The 19,395-nt window shown below is 41.4% G+C and overlaps 1 protein-coding gene across 6 annotated transcripts in view; it reads right to left on the reverse strand.

The window, feature by feature from the left end:
• CADPS2 (calcium dependent secretion activator 2) overlaps positions 1–19,395 on the reverse strand; it is a 786,809-nt gene that overhangs the window by 579,346 nt on the left and 188,068 nt on the right. For all 6 annotated transcript variants that reach the window (XM_040411689.1, XM_040411674.1, XM_040411680.1 and 3 more), the window contains exons 7-8: positions 16,048–16,159; positions 934–1,073 (exon numbers count right to left, since the gene is read on the reverse strand). In XM_040411689.1, coding sequence (XP_040267623.1) covers positions 934–1,073; positions 16,048–16,159 — 252 coding nt within the window. The remainder of the gene's footprint in view (positions 1–933; positions 1,074–16,047; positions 16,160–19,395) is intronic.

Consider the following 19,395-nt stretch of genomic DNA (forward strand, 5'->3'; position numbering starts at 1 on the left):
ACGGGGTTACTGGTTGTTTTACAAAACCCTGTGGGTGGTACTAATGTGTAACAATGTGTATATAAGAACAATAAACACACAGCTCTGGCTGCCCATTGCTTTACCCTCAACACAGAGCTTGGTCTCGTTCTTAGGGGGCATTGTATTCTGTTCCAGTTCGACTGCTAGGAGTGTAAATCTTTCCTATGTTTTTTCCTATTCGGCTGTATGCAGCATTCATATGGTTTCCAGTTCTGGAGATTGGCGTCTTTAGTAGCTGCCTGTGGCTCTGGAAAGGGAATATCTCTTAAACGGCTTTTACCCCCTTTTATGGCCGGGGTGCCGTTACAGTTTAGTCAAATAAAAACTCTTTTACCCCCTTTTATGTCCGGGGTGCCGTTACAGTTTAGTCATATAAAAACTGTTATGTTTGTTCTTGAGAATTTATATTTATGCAAAACAGTTTAAAGGGGTTGTCTAGGACTTAAATACTGATGAACTAGCCTTATGTTGTTCATCACTATCAGATACTGTATGTGGGCATTCACCCCTGGCACCCCTGCTAATCGGCTATTTGAAGGGACCATGGCACTCAGACCAGAAATGCAGCCTCTTCATACTATACCAAGCACAGCTCCACAAATTGTATAGCAGTTGTGTTTGGTAGTTCAGCTCAATCCCATCTACTGCCCGATGGACGTGATGCCGCAGGCTCCAGAAGAGGCATCTGGATGGTTCCTTCCTACAACTACGGTAATTATTATCTGCACTATTAAATTTATTAGGAGAGATGTATTAAAACGAGTGCAAAGAAAAAATGGAGTAGCTACTGATATCAACTAATCAGGTTGTTACTTTCCTTTTCCAGTCGGCCTCTAAACAATAAAATATTCTGCATTGCCTCTACATATGTCGAAGATTATTTTTAAAAAATTTATCGGTACTCAGGCTTACCCACTATGTTTCATATGTGGTGGTTTGTCCGTCCTTACTGCCAGTTTAATCTTTAGATCAGTGTCTTGGCTGTGTTTGGGAACAGTCATTTTGTGCAGTTCTGGCATTTTTGTACTATTAGGTGTTGGTGTAAGAATTACCTAAGAAAATCAAAAAAGACCAATTAATTAACAGCATAATGGACTTAAATCATTTCTCAAAATAAGACGGCAGAAAAGAGTCACAAAAAATACAGTGATTTCCCTGTTATTTCCATTGGATCTGTTATTTTGAGCATCAGTTATAGAGTCCATTCACACGCCCATGTGTGTTTTGCGGATCCACAAAACACGGACACCGGCAATGTGCGTTCCGCATTTTGCAGACCACACATTGCCGGCACTAATAGAATATTCCTATTCTTGTCCGCAAATGGAATAGGGCATGTTCTATTTCTTTCGGGAACGGAAATGCGGAACAGAATTGCGGACATGTGAATGGACCCATACTCAGTAAAGCATCAGTTTGCAATAATAATAAATGGATCAGAGATCAGTTATTTTTGACAGGAGAAAAAGTACTGATCTCTGATGGAAGTCACACAAACTGATCATAACCGAATCTCAAAATCTGCTCAAAATACTGAATCAGCTTTTTTTATTTTATCTAGACTTTTAAATGATATAGTTATCAATAATCAAGAGTCCCGTAATAGGCAAACAAACTTAATTCATAAAGTAAAAGGAACCTTAAAACCTCAATCTTTATTAAAGAAAATTCAAAGACCTAGAAAAATAGGTCCAAATATATACCGGTATATCTACATTTACACTGATCAGAAAATAAGCCCAAATCATAAAAAAATTTAAAAAAATAATTAGAGCCACGAGGTGGGCAAAAAAAAAAAAAAAGGTGGGGGGGAGGACCACTCACAAGGGGAAATCTTTGCCTAATGAGACCCTGTTTATCCCTCTGCCTGGATGTGTCTCCTGATGGAGACACCTCGTTCCTACCCAGGTGTCTCCTCGTTGCTACCCTAAGACACCCTAATAGATAAAGATTATTCCCTTATACCACGACGTGTTTCTCGAAAGCGGGGTTCTTCAGGGGGTCGGTATGGGAAGCCAAAAAAAGCCAAAATAGATGAAATTAAATAACGCTACCAGCAGGGTGACAAAAAATGATATAATAGGAGAAGTCGGCCACATTGATATATAATAGAGGACATATGACCAGTACATGCAGATGACCAGGTTCCTCCTACAACAAACAGTTCAAAGGAAGTCTTGGTCAAAAGAATATAAAAAGTACCAAAGAGAAAGTACAGTGGCATCAGATAGCAATGATAGAAGCCATTACTTACATGAACTTCCCCACTGGTGCAAAATGGTGCAGATAAAGAGGATAGGTAAGTCCTCGATTTAAATAGTGAAGCATCGCTGTACCTCCTCCTGCCGGGAAAGATGCTTCCGGCGTAGAGAAATGCATGATTAGATGATACATGCCCTTTCCGGCCCTATGGAGCGCATCACCACTTCCGATGCTACTCCATCCGGAGTTGTGGAATGCATGCGATGAAACGCATGATCCACTTCCGGTCTGGCTTGTGGAACGCACATGGTGGAACGCAAATCAACTTCAGGTCGGGCATTTCACTTGTCTCAGCCTCCCGTGGAGCACGCCAGGTACAAGGTGCACATATAGACATCGCTCCACTAACATACAAAGCCAGGCCAGTCACTGTAGGTGTGTCATCACTAATGAAAGATAAAATGCCTATAACGATCATATATTTATATACATGATAACACAACTATAGTGTTCATTCCCCACCATATATCAATACTTTTTTAAAGGTAATGAATTTATTAATGCTATGCCCCACATGGGACCCTCCAGCACCAATGCTAGTCCCTCTATTCTTTAAACTCATTAAACTGACCCAAAAAGGAATGACATAAAATGAATGTGAATTCAGGGAAAAATGATAAGGTGGTAAAATAAGCGCTACCATTTAAAATTTGGATGCTTCTCGCACCACTGGCTAGTACAGGATTCACTTTCAAATGACAGAAACCAAAGAAAAACTGAGAACAGTAAATATGGGATCAAGCCATCCAGTCAGATGACGCAACTGAAGGTTAGTCTCTCATTTAGACCGCTCAGGGATTGGGACCGGAACCTAAAGATCCATTCAGACTCTCTTTAAAGAATATTTTTGTACCATTCACCCTTTCTCGGGTATAATCTCCAAAACGGAGAATCGCAAAACCCTGGGATCACACGAGTGTCTCTCCGTGATTCGCCACAGGAGTAGCATTTTTCTTATGGACGTCATTTATATGTTTGCACACCCTCCTTCTAAGTTCCCTTATTGTCTTACCTATGTAGTCTTTCGGGCATGGACATAGACAAGATCTAAACGACACCCCTGCTTTTTCAGTTGATAAATTCTCTAATCTGGAAATCTCTGATTTGTGGCGGAACACCTAATTGTTTTTGATGTAGAAATGAATTTACACACCTTGCAAGCTCCACAGCGGAAAATGCCTGTTGGCAGGGGCGTCGTTAGGTCATAACATTCTGGGCTGGAGCCCCGAATGTTTATGCTGGTGGTATTTTTTTTATTAGTCTATTCCTAGCCATCTGGGCAATCCCACAGATCATCCCCCAACCCCCCTTGTACTTTTTCCGCTACTTGCAGGTAGGGATCGACCGATATAGATTTTTTAGGGCCGATACCGATAATTTGTGAACTTTCAGGCCGATAGCCGATAATTTATACCGATATTCTGGGAATTTTCATTTTTGAGAAAAAAAAAATTCCTACACAAATCTGCTGAAAATTAATATGTTTATTGTTAATGTGTATTTTTTTTATTGTTAATGTGTATTTTTTTTATAAATCTTTTTCATTTATACTTAATATTTTAGTTTTCTTTTTTTTTTTTTACAAACTTTTAGCCCCCTTAGGGACTAGAACCCTTGTCCTATTCCCCCTGATAGATCTCTATCAGGGGGAATAGGATCTCACACTGTCCCTGCTGCTCTGTGCTTTGTGTACACAGCAGCATGGAGCTTACCATGGCAGCCAGGGCTTCAGTAGCGTCCTGGCTGCCATGGTTACCGATCGGAGCACCAGGCTTACACAGCTGGGGCTCCAATCGGAGGAGCAGGGGAGAGGGGATCCTGTGGCCACTGCCACCAATGAGTAATACTGGGTGGGGGGGGGGGGGGGGGGGGCGCGCACTGCGCTACCAATGTTTTTACTATTGGCCGGGATGGGGGTGGGGGGCGCACTGCGCCACCAATTTAATAATACTGGGGGGGGGGGGGGGGGGGGGCGCACTGCACCACCAATGAAGATAAGTCTCTCAATCATTCATATACAGCAGGCGGGAGCTGGCTGCAGAATCACATAGCCGGCTCCCGACCTCTATGAGCGGTAGCTGCGATCCGCGGCACCTGAGGAGTTAACTACCGCTGCTATCGCTCATAGAGGTCGGGAGCCGGCTATGTGATTCTGCAGCCAGCTCCCGCCTCCTGTATATGAATTAATGAAAGGCTTATCTTCATTGGTGGAGCGGTGGGCACAGCCCCTCCCCTCCTCATGTCCTCTCCTCTCATTGGCGGCAGCGGTAGCAGCAGCACAGGGGGAGGGAGACATGGCTTCCTTCTCCCCTGTGCTGCGGAGGGAACACAGAGAGCGCTGAGAGCAGCGCGTTCTGTGTTCCCAATACGTTATCGGAATATCGGCAAAATAGATGCCGATACCGATAACGTTCAAAATCCTCAATATCGGCCGATAATATCGGCCAAACCGATAATCGGTCGATCTCTACTTGCAGGCTGCGCGGACATGAGTTCAGAACTTCCGTCACTTCAGTCCGCAATTCTGTTCTGCGGCGCGTGATCCCGAAAGACCCACTGCGGGAGGTCACGGGTCTCGCGGGATCACGCGCCAGAGATCAGAATTGCGGACCGAAGTGACTGAAGTTCTGAACTCATGCCCGCACAGCCTGCAAGTAGTGAAACAAGTACAGGGGGGTTGATGGGTTCCAATGTCTGTGATTAGTTTATAGTTGAGGGGTTTGCTTAATTTTAAATTAGGCTGACCATAGGTTAGAATGATCTGTGGGGTTGCCCAGACAGCTAGGCCCTTCACTGTAGTTATTAATCCCTGTCAGCAGTCCCCCATTCACTGAAGGGGGACTGCTGAAAGGGGTTAATAACTACTATGAAGCCCCCCCCGCTGTGGTGATGAGGGCGTGGCTTCATGGGGTGGGGCGTGGCTTCAGGGCTCGTGCCCCAGATGTCTTCAGACCCTAGCAACGCCCCTGCCTTAAGGTTTCCGGTCCAGCCACATACCAGTCCCCATAGGGGGCATATAGTGACTGTGTACCAGACGATCCCTTAAACTCCTCCCTTTGCGATAAGTAATAATTGGACGAGTTATGACTACACTTGATAAATCTGAGTCCATCAAAAGAATCGGCTAATACTTAACAGGGTGGATTTGATTTAAATCAAAATGATTTAAATCACAATTTAAATCACTAGTCAGTAAGGCTTGATTTAAATCATAGTTTTCTACATAAAGACTAATTCTTGCTGGTATAACTTATAATATGCAAGTAGATGAAGATTTAAACAACTTTTCATATTCGTTTGATTAGGTTGATTCTGCATTCATAGGTTTGTAGAAGTTAGGATTAAGGTATTTTTCTCAACTCTGTTCATGTTATAACATTTTTGCTGTGAAGAAGAGGCATGTGATCTCTGCTGAGTCAAATTCAGTTTTGAGAACTGCAAAAGTAAACCAAGCATCTGTAATAATATCTTGTAGGCAGAGAAACTGCCCAATAATCTTACAAAAACTTCTGGAAGAGCATGACATTGTGAATGGATTAATGGAATTTATTTACCAAAAAAATTACACATATAGAAACATAGAATGTGTCGGCAGATAAGAACCATTCGGCCCATCTAGTCTGCCCAATATACTGAATACTATGGCCCTATCTTATATGAAGGATGGCCTTATTCCTATCCCATGCATGCTTAAACTCCTTCACTGTATTTGCAGCTACCACTTCTGCAGGAAGCCTATTCCATGCATCCACTACTCTCTCAGTAAAGTAATACTTCCTGATATTACTTTTAAACCTTTGCCCCTCTAATTTAAAACTATGTCCTCTTGTAGCAGTTTTTCTTCTTTTAAATATTCTCTCCTCTTTTACCTTGTTGATTCCCTTTATGTATTTAAAAGTTTCTATCATATCCCCTCTGTCTCGTCTTTCTTCCAAGCTATACATGTTAAGGTCCTTTAATCTTTCCTGGTAAGTTTTATCCTGCAATCCATGTACTAGTTTAGTAGCTCTTCTCTGAACTCTCTCCAAAGTATCAATATCCTTCTGGAGATATGGTCTCCAGTACTGCGCACAATACTCCAAATGAGGTCTCACTAGTGCTTTGTAGAGCGGCATGAGCACCTCCCTCTTTCTACTAGTAATGCCTCTCCCTATACACCCAAGCATTCTGCTAGCATTTCCTGCTGCTCTATGACATTGTCGGCCTACCTTTAAGTCTTCTGAAATAATGACCCCTAAATCCCTTTCCTCAGATACTGAGGTTAGGACTGTATCACTGATTTTATATTCTGCTCTTGGGTTTTTATGCCCCAGGTGCATTATCTTGCACTTATCAACATTAAATTTTAGTTGCCAGATTTTTGACCATTCCTCTAGTTTTCCTAAATCCTTTTCCATTTGGTGTATCCCTCCAGGAACATCAACCCTGTTACAAATCTTTGTGTCATCAGAAAAAAGACACACCTTACCATTCGAGGCCTTCTGCAATTTCGCTGATAAAGATATTAAACAATATGGGTCCCAGAACAGATCCCTGAGGTACCCCACTGGTAACAAGACCATGGTCTGAATATACTCCATTGACTACAACCCTCTGTTGTCTGTCCCTCAGCCACTGCCTAATCCATTCAACAATATGGGAGTTTACGTACAGCCTTATTCTGCATAATTAAAAAACTCATCTTTATTTCATGATGGAATAACCTTTGGATGGTTATCAGGATATAAAGTGAACTGGGATAAGTCTGAACTCCCCCTGATGGAGTATCAGCTATTAGACCACTTGGCCTTACCGATTCTATTCGTTATCTGGGTATTAGTATTAGTGCAGATCTGACTAGATATAACTTTCTGAATGTAACTCCTATGATTAATAAGGTGAAGGAAAAAATCCGAACTTGGCAGAAGCTGCCTCTGTCACAGGCAGAGAGGATAGCATTGGTTAGGATAGTGGTCCTCCCTATTGCCCTATACCCCTTGATAGCATGTCCGATATGGATTGATGATTCGTTTTTTGGGCTGCTAGACAAATTGCTAAATGAATTAATTTGGGGGAGGGGAAGGGTTAGGGTTAGGATCAAGCAAAAATATCTTCTGTCTCTCTGAGAGGAATGGTGGCCTTTCCCTCCCATTCCTGCAGGGATACTATATTGCAGCTCAGATAAGATGGTGGGTGGGGTGGGGGAGGGACCACCAGTCCGCGACGTTGCTGAGTATCCTGTCAAGGGATTTTCAGGGACCATATGGAGACATCTTCTCTATTTTGGAGACTGGGCATCCGGGAAAAAGAAAAAAACTATGTTTAATCAGTGACACGTTAGATAGGGTCTGGAATAAAACTAAAAAGATATTGGGTGTAAGCAGCCCCACACTTTTTACCCCACTTTGGTATAATTATAATTTAAAAGAGTTCAGGTTAATTGAAGACTATAAGTATTGGAATTCACACGGTATCAACCGTTTAACTCATATAATGTCACATGGAAGTATTATTCCCTTTGATGAATTAGTAAAGGGCACAAATGTCACCTTTTTAGATAGATATAGATACGCACAAATTAGACACGCATACACGAACACTCAGGATAAAGAATCTTTGATCGCTAGGGCAAACCCTTTTTTGGATTACGGTTTTAAATTTAGGGACACACAACTTACTCTTTCACAAATATATCGTAGTTTCCGGGACTGCTTAGGAGAAGCCATTACATTCAAAAGCGAGGGAGGATGGGAAATTGATTTAGGTGTAGGAAGTACTGTTGATTGGGACATAGTATATCGAAATATAAAAAAAGCATCAATATCCCAAAAATACAGACTAATCTAGTTCAGGATTATACATCGCCTGCATTACTCCCCCGCATTCCTCGCCAAAATATATAGAGAAAGAAGGGATACGTGTTGGAAGAGCTCGGCTGAAAATGCCGGTCTAGTTCATCTGTTATGGGATTGCCCAGAAATAAATGGATATTGGACTAGAATCTACGAAGAACTATACAGTAGATATAAGATTAAACTGAATCGCTGTTTTAACCAAGCAATATTAGTTTTTTTTTCCCATGTGGATTTAACGCCCTATCAGATTAAAATTTCCCTGGAGAGTTTCATGGCCGCAAAGGCCATGATTCTTAAATATTGGGGCACAAAAAATAGCCCTACTTACTCTGAGTGGAGGGCTCAGATAGATACCTCTGATGCTTATAGAAGAATGGTTAGAAAAATAGAGTAGCCCCGGAAGGGGCAGGTCTTTGATATCTTCTTTCGCTCCAAAGAGCCTGGCTGTTTGTGGTATTTATTGATCACGAGAAACAATAGGAGATGGTTGGATCCCGCAGCAGTGAATCAAGGGGTGGGTGGGTGGATATAAAGGGGTTAATTATGTGGATTGATGTATGATTATCTGCTATATTTAAACTATGTGTAATTGAATTCACACTTTTTGGCTCAGGAAAACAAAGAAATTTTTCATTAAAAAAAACAAAAAAAAACTTTGGATGGTAATATATTTTCCTCAAAAAGCATTTTATATAAAAAAAAATCAGATTTAAATCAAAAAAAATCAGATTTTTTTTTTTTTTTTTTAAATCATAGATTTTTATCTACCCTGCTTATTGATAACTGTCCTGATTTCCCATATTGGACCCATCTTATGTTGAAATCAATCGGATAGGAGCTTGTTCATTATCCAAAGATACTTTGGGGGCGAGAAGGTCAGCTACTTGCTTAAAGGCATTCCTTAGTATTCCTTCTGGATACCCCCTATCCAAAAACCTATTATATAGTTTTTTGGCCTCAACATGGAAATCCTTGGAGTTAGGGCAATTTCTCCGGACCCGTAAGTATTGACCCCTCGGAATACCGTTTTAGGGCCGGGGGGTGATAACTATCCCAATGCAGGATAGTGTTTGTAGCTGTCGGTTTCCTAAAAATGGTAGTTACGAGTTTTTTGCCATCTTTACAAACTTTCACATCGAGAAACGTAATATACTCCTCATGAATCTCATAGGTAAATTTCAGACCAATCTCGTTGATGTTTAGGGTGTCGATAAAGCTGACAAATTCATCCTTGATCCCATTCCATAACACGAAAATATCGTCGATATAACGTGTCCAGAATGAAATTTTGTCATTCCAGCACGTGTGCTGATCTGGAAAGATGATATCTTTTTTTTTTTGCCCACCTCGTGGCTCTAATTATTTTTCTTATCTTTTTGATGATGTGGGCTTATTTTCTAATCAGGGTAAATATAGATATATAGATTTGGACCTATTTTTCTAGGTCTTTTAATTGACTTTAATATAGGTTGAGGTTTTAAGGTTCCTTTTACTGTATGAATTAAGCTCTCTTTATTTTACTTTTATTTTCTTCTGGCAGATTAGAACGAAAAGCTAAATGGTGATGTGAACTCATGATAGATAGATAGATAGATAGATAGATAGATAGATAGATAGATAGACAGAGACCTTTTTGTCACTAGCAGCATCAAAGACAACAGGAGTGGGAGCATCTGGAGCAATGGGGACGTTGACGTTACTCATAAAAGATCTGCATTCTCTGCAAATGCCACCCTCTGCACCTTCATTGACAGGCCCAGGTGTCATGATGCTTTCACTGCCTGATCCTGTCAAAGTGCAGAGGGTGCAGCAGTTGCAGAGAGAGCAGAGCCTCTAGGTGTAATGGCAACACCCCCTTTGCTCTTAAAAGCCCATATATTAAACATTTTTCTCAGCAATGTGAGCACATATGAACATGGGACCAACACAGATGCCTTCAGCTTCCAAGCACACATGTATCAGGTCAGCCAGTTTCATAGGTGCAGATCTGCTAACAGATGACCTTGCCCCACAAATAATATTCTACAGTTTTGAAACCTGGACCTGAATTCTTTTGTAATTGCATATAGTTAAATATTTAGTATAGCCACCAAGCTATTCAATCAAATCTCTTTGTACACCACCACCTGCTGTTTGTTCTTTTTCTAATTTCTTTGAAATTAGCCCCTGAACTGCCAGCTTGAAGTAAATCTAACAATTGGAGCAATAAATGGTGAGATCTCTGGAACCATGTGAAGTACAGGGCTCGTTCTAGCTTTGTTAAAAAGAGGTTTTCATGTATTAGACCATTTTTTACATTAATCCTGGGATAAATCCTTTAATGCTACCTGTACTCATTGCAAAAGATGTATATTTTTTTCTGCTTGGATTACCGTGCAAAAAAACTGCAGCGTAATACAGTACCAGGAAAGATTAAACAAATGTCATGTCTCTTTGTGGATGTTTTCCGTGTGGAAATTGACCTGCTGTGCAGATTTAGAAATGTAACCTTTTCTAATGAAGAGTGAGATCTGCAGCAAAACCACATCAAGTCCGCTGTTAGAATGGCACTTTTTGTTGTGGTTCGGGTTCAGAAATAGACGGAAATTTACATGGATCTGCTACACGTTGACCTGCATCAGTGTAAGGCAATACTGTACCTCTAGCAATTTAGGATCTATTTAAAAATATATTTGTCTAAAAAATGATAACTTAAGTTTTAGAAGGTTTGTAACATTTGAATTAAGCTGCATTTACACTGCGTGTTGGCCAAATTAATTGGGAATAAATGTTTATACAAATGCTTGTTCCAGATAATCTGCCCATATAAATGTGCTGCAGATCACCTGATCTCACCGAGTGAAACGAATGTTGGTACAGACACCTCAATCATCGCTTCTGAAACAATGAATCTGTATGAGGGCGAGCGATAGCAGTAGCCATTCCTCGTCCCCATACAGTGGAAGCGATTGCTGCATGTAAAGTTAAAAAAAATTAAAAAAAAAAAAATTCTTTCTACAGTGCTGTGTGAGGGCTTAATATTTGTGGGAAGAAGACTTCTAGTTTTCATTAGTGTCATTTTGGGGTTCATACAGTACCACTTTTTGATAGCTTTTTATTTCAAATTTGTTTACCAAGTTAGGCTACTTTCACACTCGCGTTTGGTGCGGATCCGTCATGGATTTGCACAAACTCATCCGTTCAGATAATACAACCGTCTGCATCCGTTCAGAACGGATCCGTTTGTATTATCTTTAACATAGCCATGGTCTTGACCACCACTGAAAGTCAATGGAGGACGGATCAGTTTTCTATTGTGCCATATTGTGTCAGTGAAAACGGATCTGTCCCCATTGACTTACATTGTGTGTAAGGACGGATCTGTTTGGCTCAGTTTCATCAGACGGACACCAAAACGCTGCAAGCAGTGTGTTGGTGTCCGTCTCCAAAGCGCAATGGAGACTAAACTGATGCATTCTGAGCGGATCCTTATCCATTCAGAATGCATTAAGGGAAAAACTGATCCGTTTTGGACCGCTTGTGAGAGCCCTGAACGGATCTCACAAACGGAAAGCTAAAACGCCAGTATGAAAGTAGCCTGATGCTCAGTTTGCCTCCGTTCCGCTTTGGAGGCGGACATCAAAACGCTGCTTGCAGCGTTTTGGTGTCAGTCTGACGAAACTGATCCGACCTGACACAATGTAAGTCAATGGGGACGGATCCGTTTTCTATGACACAACAGAAAACGGATCGGTCCTCCATTCCCTTTCAATGGTGTTCAAGACGGATCCTTCTTGGCTATGTTAAAGATAATACAAACGGATCTGTTCTGAACGGATGCAGACGGTTGTATTACCTGAACAGATCAGTCTGTGCAGATCCTTGACGGATCCGCACCAAAACGTGAGTGTGAAAGTAGCCTAAGTAAAAAGCAGCAACTCTGGCATTTTATTTTACGCCGTTCACCGTCCGGGATAAATTGTTACGGTCAAATATACAGAGATTTTATTTTTGCACTTTTTCTATTAAAAAGTATTTTTTTTCCAGGGGAAAAAAAAAGTTTTTTTAACTTTTTTGAAATTTTATAAAAACTTCTTTTTAACCATTTAATAGTCCCACAAGAGGACTATAATAGGCGATCTTTTGATCGCTTCTAAAATACATTCCACTGTTCATGCTGTGTAAAGTATTTTACAGTCAGTGCTATACCAACATCCACCAGCAGGTTGCATCAGAGAGTCACAGTCGGTTACGACATGCTGAGGGCTTTAATTTTGGCCACAGCCTGCATGCGCAGACATTGGCACCCCACAAGCTCATTTGTGGGGTGCTGATAGGAGACAGAATGAGTCCACTCCCTCTGCAACTGCTTACATGCATTGAGCGCTATTCACCTCAGCATCTAAGGGATTAAACAGGCGAAATAGTCACTTCTGCCAGTCTGGGCCGTTAGAGCAGGAGGCCAGCTTTCCGCTGCATAGGAGACCTGTACAGTGCTTAGACTAGGCTGCTGTAAAGATGTGGCGGCCTAGCCCAATGACTCTTAGTGACTGCTGTAAAAAAAAAAAAAAATGTACAGGGGGGTCAACTAAGACGGTAACAAAATAAGTCTCATTTTTGCATCATTTTGGTAGAGTGCTGGATTTTTTTCATTTGTGTATACTGCTCTTTTGCGAGCACCTCCTTAATTTTTTTCTGTCCATGAGTGTTTCTCATTCTCGATTCATTATATCATCACAACGTGGTATATCATCATGGTTGCAAGTTACATGGCATACTTAAGTGCCTGGAGATATAATAGCAGGCATAAACATAACAGCGATGCTAGTATGTTCTAAGTCACTAGGAGGTATTACCACCGCAACAGGATCAACAGTAAACCATGGCAACAGTTACTGTAAGACTACAGTAAGGCTACAGTTTTCTTTGTAAAAGGGACAAGGTTGATTTCCAACCTTCTTAGGCTACTTTCACACTAGTGTGATCCGGCAGGTAGTTCCGTCGTCGGAGCTGCCTGCCGGATCCGCCGATCAGTGTGACAACTGACAGAATTTGTAGACATATCCGGGTGCGGATCCGTCTACAAATGCATTGCAAGAACGGATCCGTCACTCCGCTTGTCATGCGGATGGATGGATCAATCTTGCAGTCTTTTTCACAGTTCTGCAAAAGACTGCAGTTGTTTTGCAATGCCGGATCCGGCACTAATGCAAGTCAATGGAATTAATGCCGGATGCGGCATTCCGGCGAATGATCAGGCATTTTGGGCGGACATAATACCGCAGCATGCTGCGGCATTATGTCCAGCCAAAACGCCTGACAGGGACTGAACGGAAGGCATACTGATGCAAACTGAACGGATTTCTATCCATTCAGAATGCATTGGGATATGCCTGATCAGTTCTTTTCCGGCATAGAGCCCTTTTGACGGAACTCTATGCCGGAAAAGAATAACGCTAGTGTGAAAGTACCCTTACAAGTGGCTGCGTTGGGTACTGCAGCTTTGTCTTGCTCACTTGAATTTCTTTGTCCCATCTACTTGAATGAGACAGAGCTGCAAAACCTACCATAGCTGCTACTGAATCTTCAGTGTGCAGGGTAGGCAGTAACTGAGATAATGAAGAGGCCACATAACATGCTCAGGTGCCGCAGTCTAACAAACAGCAGAAAATCAGAAGAGTTGGGCCCTCACCAAAGAATAGGCCATCAATACTGTAATCCTGGAAAGTGTATAACCAAGTGACATCACCAGCACTAATGGGCGGTCTTTAGCACTGCCCTAGCCTCCGCCTAGCAGAGTCTAAGGGCTGTTTCACACGAGCGGATGCCGTGCGTGACATCCGCTGCGTGAATGACAGCCAAGACCCGATGCAGACTGCAGAAGCACGGAGCATTAACATGATTCATAATGCTCCGTGCCTCTCTGTGATCTTTTTACTACGAAATCACAGTGAGATAAAGTTGTCACTGTGAATTCGTAGTAAAGAGATCACAGAGAGGCACGGAGCATTATCAATCATGTTAATGCTCCGTGCTTCTGCAGTCTGCATCGGGTCTTGGCTGTGACATCCAGAGCGGATGTCACGCACGGCATCCGCTCGTGAGAAACAGCCCTAAATGTAAACAGCCCTTGCCCTGTGCAATTCAGACCAGCAAAAGCTCTAATGCTCCACCCATTCATGGTGAATGAGTGCAGATCAGGTTATGTCCCGTTTCAGCTCTTAACCCGGACAACCCCTTTAAGAATTGAAACAATTTTTTCTAATTTACACCGTAAACTAGTTATGCAGAGAATGGCTCGGGAATGCTCATCAGGAACAAGTATACGTTGGGTAGGTCTTTCTTTTTTTATTTATAAGGTGGATGAAGATTTTGAAATGTTCTGACTGGAAGAGCTCATGTTTATATTTCTGTTGTACTAAATAAAATCGCTGAAAGAGGGTTGCAGACTGCTAACATTGGAAACAAGTTTATTAAATCTAGTATCCTTGCTAAAGGCATGGAGAAAAACAAGAACAATAGGTACACTATACACCGAGTTACCTTTAGACAGCAAACACTCTGGCCTCATATGTCCCCAGACAGGTGACCGGTACAAAGTTAGGCTACTTTCACACTCGCGTTTGGTGCGGATCCGTCATGGATCTGCACAAACTCATCCGTTCAGATAATACAACAGTCTGCATCCGTTCAGAACGGATCCGTTTGTATTATCTTTAACATAGCCAAGACGCATCCGTCTTGAACACCATTGAAATTCAACGGAGGACGGATCTGTTTTCTATTGTGCCATATTGTGTTAGTGAAAACGGATATGTCCCCATTGACTTACATTGTGTGTCAGGACGGATCCATTTGGCTCAGTTTCGTCAGACGGACACCAAAACGCTGCAAGCAGCGTTTTGGTGTCCGGCTCCAAAGCGGAATGGAGGTGAAACGGAGCCAAACTGATGCATTCTGAGCGGATCCTTATCCATTCAGAATGCATTAAGGGCCAAACTGATCTCACAAACTGAAAACAAAATGCCAGTGTGAAAGTAGCCTAAACACATAAAAGTTTTCTAGCCTTTTAATGGTGGATTTACATGGGGCAATTGTTGGCTCGATTATCGGGAACTAACATTAGTACAAACTCTTGATAATCAGCCCGTGTAAAGGTGCTGCAGATCACCCGATGAATGAGAAAAATGCTTGGGTGAAATTATAGTCTATGAAGAAACCGAAATTATCATTACTGGGCGATAGATTGTGCTGTGTAAACAGTGATCTGCACTCAGTATGAGGACGATCAATAGCAGCAGCTATTCAACTTCCCCATACAGTGGAGAAGATTTCTGCATGTAAATGCAGCTCTTAGGCTTGTTTCACATGAGTGAGGTCAGAAAGGGAGCTCTCGCAGACACACGAGTTCAACACATTGAAACGAGCCTTACCTCCACTGATGAGCAGACAAGCTTATCTGGAAGGAATGGTTCCTTCCCAAAAATTGCCTGCTCAGTCGGTGCATGTGTATGTGCCTGTAAAGAAACACTTGAAAGGTCTTCTAAATGCATGGAAAGTAGCTGAAACAACCCAGAATTGCTTTGTATTTGCTTTCACCTAGCAAGGAATTGTCAGGCATCAAGAGAAAAAAAGAAAATCTAGTTCTTCATCACAAAGTCTCAAGACTTTGGTCATTCTACATTTTACGCACTTTTTGCAGATTTAGCAAAGAAATACAACAGCACTCTTAAGAAGTGATCTGTGGCATGGCCACTTAACACAACATCTCCTGAGGCATACCAGCAGTAGGGAGGAAGTCTTTGTTTACCTATTGGATATTGCTGGTGGAGAGGTGGTCAATCCACCTGGGACTGTAAACCATCTTGGATCCCTTAAATTAGGGAGCGCAACTAATGTACAGTATGTGTACCAAGTCATGTCACATGGCAACCATATTTGGATTACCTACTTTGCCAAGTTCTTTATCTTCCAGAGCCAGAACACCAGTACTTTCTGTGAAGAGCTTGACTTTAACAATTGGTCTAGGGTGAGTGGTTGTAAAATCCCCTTGAGTTCCCCATCTATAAAACAAAGAAAATGTTTATTAGAAACTTTTTAACAATAAATAGTTGTATAATTTAAAAGCTGTACATCCAAAATAGAGTTTTCACTTTCATCTCTATGCCTCTGAAAACGTATGTCAGTGAAGAGGGACCGTGGACTTGCCAGACATACTATGGGACAGATTCATCATAATGTTCTAAAAGAAAAATGGTCTTTGTTGCTCAAATCAACCAATCACAGCAAAGCTTTCATTTTTCAAGAGCAGAAAAGAAAGAAAGCTGCACTGTGATTGGTTTATGACGGCGATAACATCCATGTTATAGACAGTGTGTCAACATAAGAACACACTTCTATCTAGATATGAATTATTTTACTTATTTTGTTTCCATTCATATGGGACTACAACTTTTATGACCTCGCCATAAATACATGGCCTAAATGGAATACGTATTTCTTAAAGGGAACTTGTCACCTGTATTTTGTGTATAGAGCTGAGGACATGGGTTGCTAGATGGCCACTAGCACATCCGCAATACCCAGTCCCCATAGCTCTGTGTGCTTTTATTGTGTAAAAAAAAGATTTGATACATATGCAAATTAACCTGAGATGAGTCCTGTCCTGACTCATCTCACGTACAGGACACCTCAGTTTAATTTGCATATGTATCAAATCAGTTTTTTTACACAATAAAAGCACACAGAGCTATGGGGACTGGGTATTGCGGATGTGCTAGCGGCCATCTAGCAACCCATGTCCTCAGCTCTATGCACAAAATCCCGGTGACAGGTTCACTTTAAGAATATAATCTCTATGATAAAAATCTGTCTGCTTTGCCAATAGGTAGTTTGTATCTTACTGCATTTCCCAATATGTTAGATACTGTGAAACTCCATTTAACCACTTAAGGACCACAGGTTTATACCCCCCTAAAGACCAGGCCCTTTCTTACAAATCGGCACTCCACAACTTTAGCGGTTTATTGCTCGGTCATGCAACTTACCACCCAAATGAATTTTACCTCCTTTTCTTCTCACTAATAGAGCTTTCATTTGGTGGTATTTCATTGCTGCTGAAATTTTTACTTTTTTTGTTATTAATCGAAATTTAACGATTTTTTTGCAAAAAAAATGACATTTTTCACTTTCAGTTGTAAAATTTTGCAAAAAAAACGAGATCCATATATAAATTTTGCTCTAAATTTATTGTTCTACATGTCTTTGATAAAAAAAAAATGTTTGGGTAAAAAAAAAATGGTTTGGGTAAAAGTTATAGCGTTTACAAACTATGGTACAAAAATGTGAATTTCCGCTTTTTGAAGCAGCTCTGACTTTCTGAGCACCTGTCATGTTTCATGAGGTTCTACAATGGCCAGACAGTACAAAAACCCCACAAATGACCCCATTTCGGAAAGTACACACCCTAAGGTATTCGCTGATGGGCATAGTGAGTTCATAGAACTTTTTATTTTTTGTCACAAGTTAGCGGAAAATGATGATTTTTATTTTTTTTTTTTTCTTACAAAGTCTCATATTCCACTAACTTGTGACAAAAAATAAAAGCTTCCATGAACTCACTATGCCCATCAGTGAATACCTTGGGGTGTCTTCTTTCCAAAATGGGGTCACTTGTGGGGTAGTTATACTGCCCTGGCATTCTAGGGGCCCAAATGTGTGGTAAGGAGTTTGAAATCAAATTCTGTAAAAAATGGCCAGTGAAATCTGAAAGGTGCTCTTTGGAATATGGGCCCCTTTGCCCACCTAGGCTGCAAAAAAGTGTCACATATGTGGTATCTCCGTATTCAGGAGAAGTTGGGGAATGTGTTTTGGGGTGTCATTTTACATATACCCATGCTGGGTGAGAGAAATATCTTGGCAAAAGACAACTTTGTATAAAAAAATGGTAAAAGTTGTCTTTTGCCAAGATATTTCTCTCACCCAGCATGGGTATATGTAAAATGACACCACAAAAAACACATTCCCCAACTTCTCCTGAATACGGAGATACCACATGTGTGACACTTTTTTGCAGCCTAGGTGGGCAAGGGGGCCCATATTCCAAAGAGCACCTTTCGGATTTCACTGGTCATTTTTTACAGAATTTGATTTCAAACTCCTTACCACACATTTGGGCCCCTAGAATGCCAGGGCAGTATAACTACCCCACAGTGACCCCATTTTGGAAAGAAGAGACCCCAAGGTATTCGCTGATGGGCATAGTGAGTTCATGGAAGTTTTTATTTTTTGTCACAAGGTTGTGGAATATGAGACTTTGTAAGAAAAAAAATAAACAATCATCATTTTCCACTAACTTGTGACAAAAAATAAGAAATTCTAGGAACTCGCCATGCCCCTCACGGAATACCTTGGGGTGTCTTCTTTCCAAAATGGGGTCACTTGTGGGGTAGTTATACTGCCCTGGCATTTTCCAGGGGCCCTAATTTGTGGTAAGTAGGTAAATGACCTGTGAAATCCTAAAGGTGCTCTTTGGAATATGGGCCCCTTTGCCCACCTAGGCTGCAAAAAAGTGTCACACATGTGGTATCGCCGTATTCAGGAGAAGTTGGGGAATGTGTTTTGGGGTGTCATTTTACATATACCCATGCTGGGTGAGAGAAATATCTTGGCAAAAGACAACTTTTCCCATTTTTTTATACAAAGTTGGCATTTGACCAAGATATTTCTCTCACCCAGCATGGGTATATGTAAAATGACACCCCAAAACACATTCCCCAACTTCTCCTGAGTACGGCGATACCAGATGTGTGACACTTTTTTTGCAGCCTAGATGCGCAAAGGTGCCCAAATTCCTTTTAGGAGGGCATTTTTAGACATTTGGATACCAGACTTCTTCTCACGCTTTGGGGCCCCTAGAATGCCAGGGCAGTATAAATACCCCACATGTGACCCCATTTTGGAAAGAAGACACCCCAAGGTATTCAATGAGGGGCATGGCGAGTTCATAGAAAATTTTTTTTTTTGGCAAAAGTTAGCGAAAATTTATATTTTTTATTTTTTTCTCACAAAGTCTCCCTTTCCGCTAACTTGGGACAAAAATTTCAATCTTTCATGGACTCAATATGCCCCTCACGGAATACCTGGGGGTGTCTTCTTTCCGAAATGGGGTCACATGTGGGGTATTTATACTGCCCTGGCATTCTAGGGGCCCTAAAGCGTGAGAGGAAGTCTGGAATATAACTGTCTAAAAAATTTTACGCATTTGGATTCCGTGAGGGGTATGGTGAGTTCATGTGAG

Source organism: Bufo bufo, chromosome 1 (assembly GCF_905171765.1).
Source record: "Bufo bufo chromosome 1, aBufBuf1.1, whole genome shotgun sequence".
Taxonomy (NCBI): domain Eukaryota; kingdom Metazoa; phylum Chordata; class Amphibia; order Anura; family Bufonidae; genus Bufo; species Bufo bufo.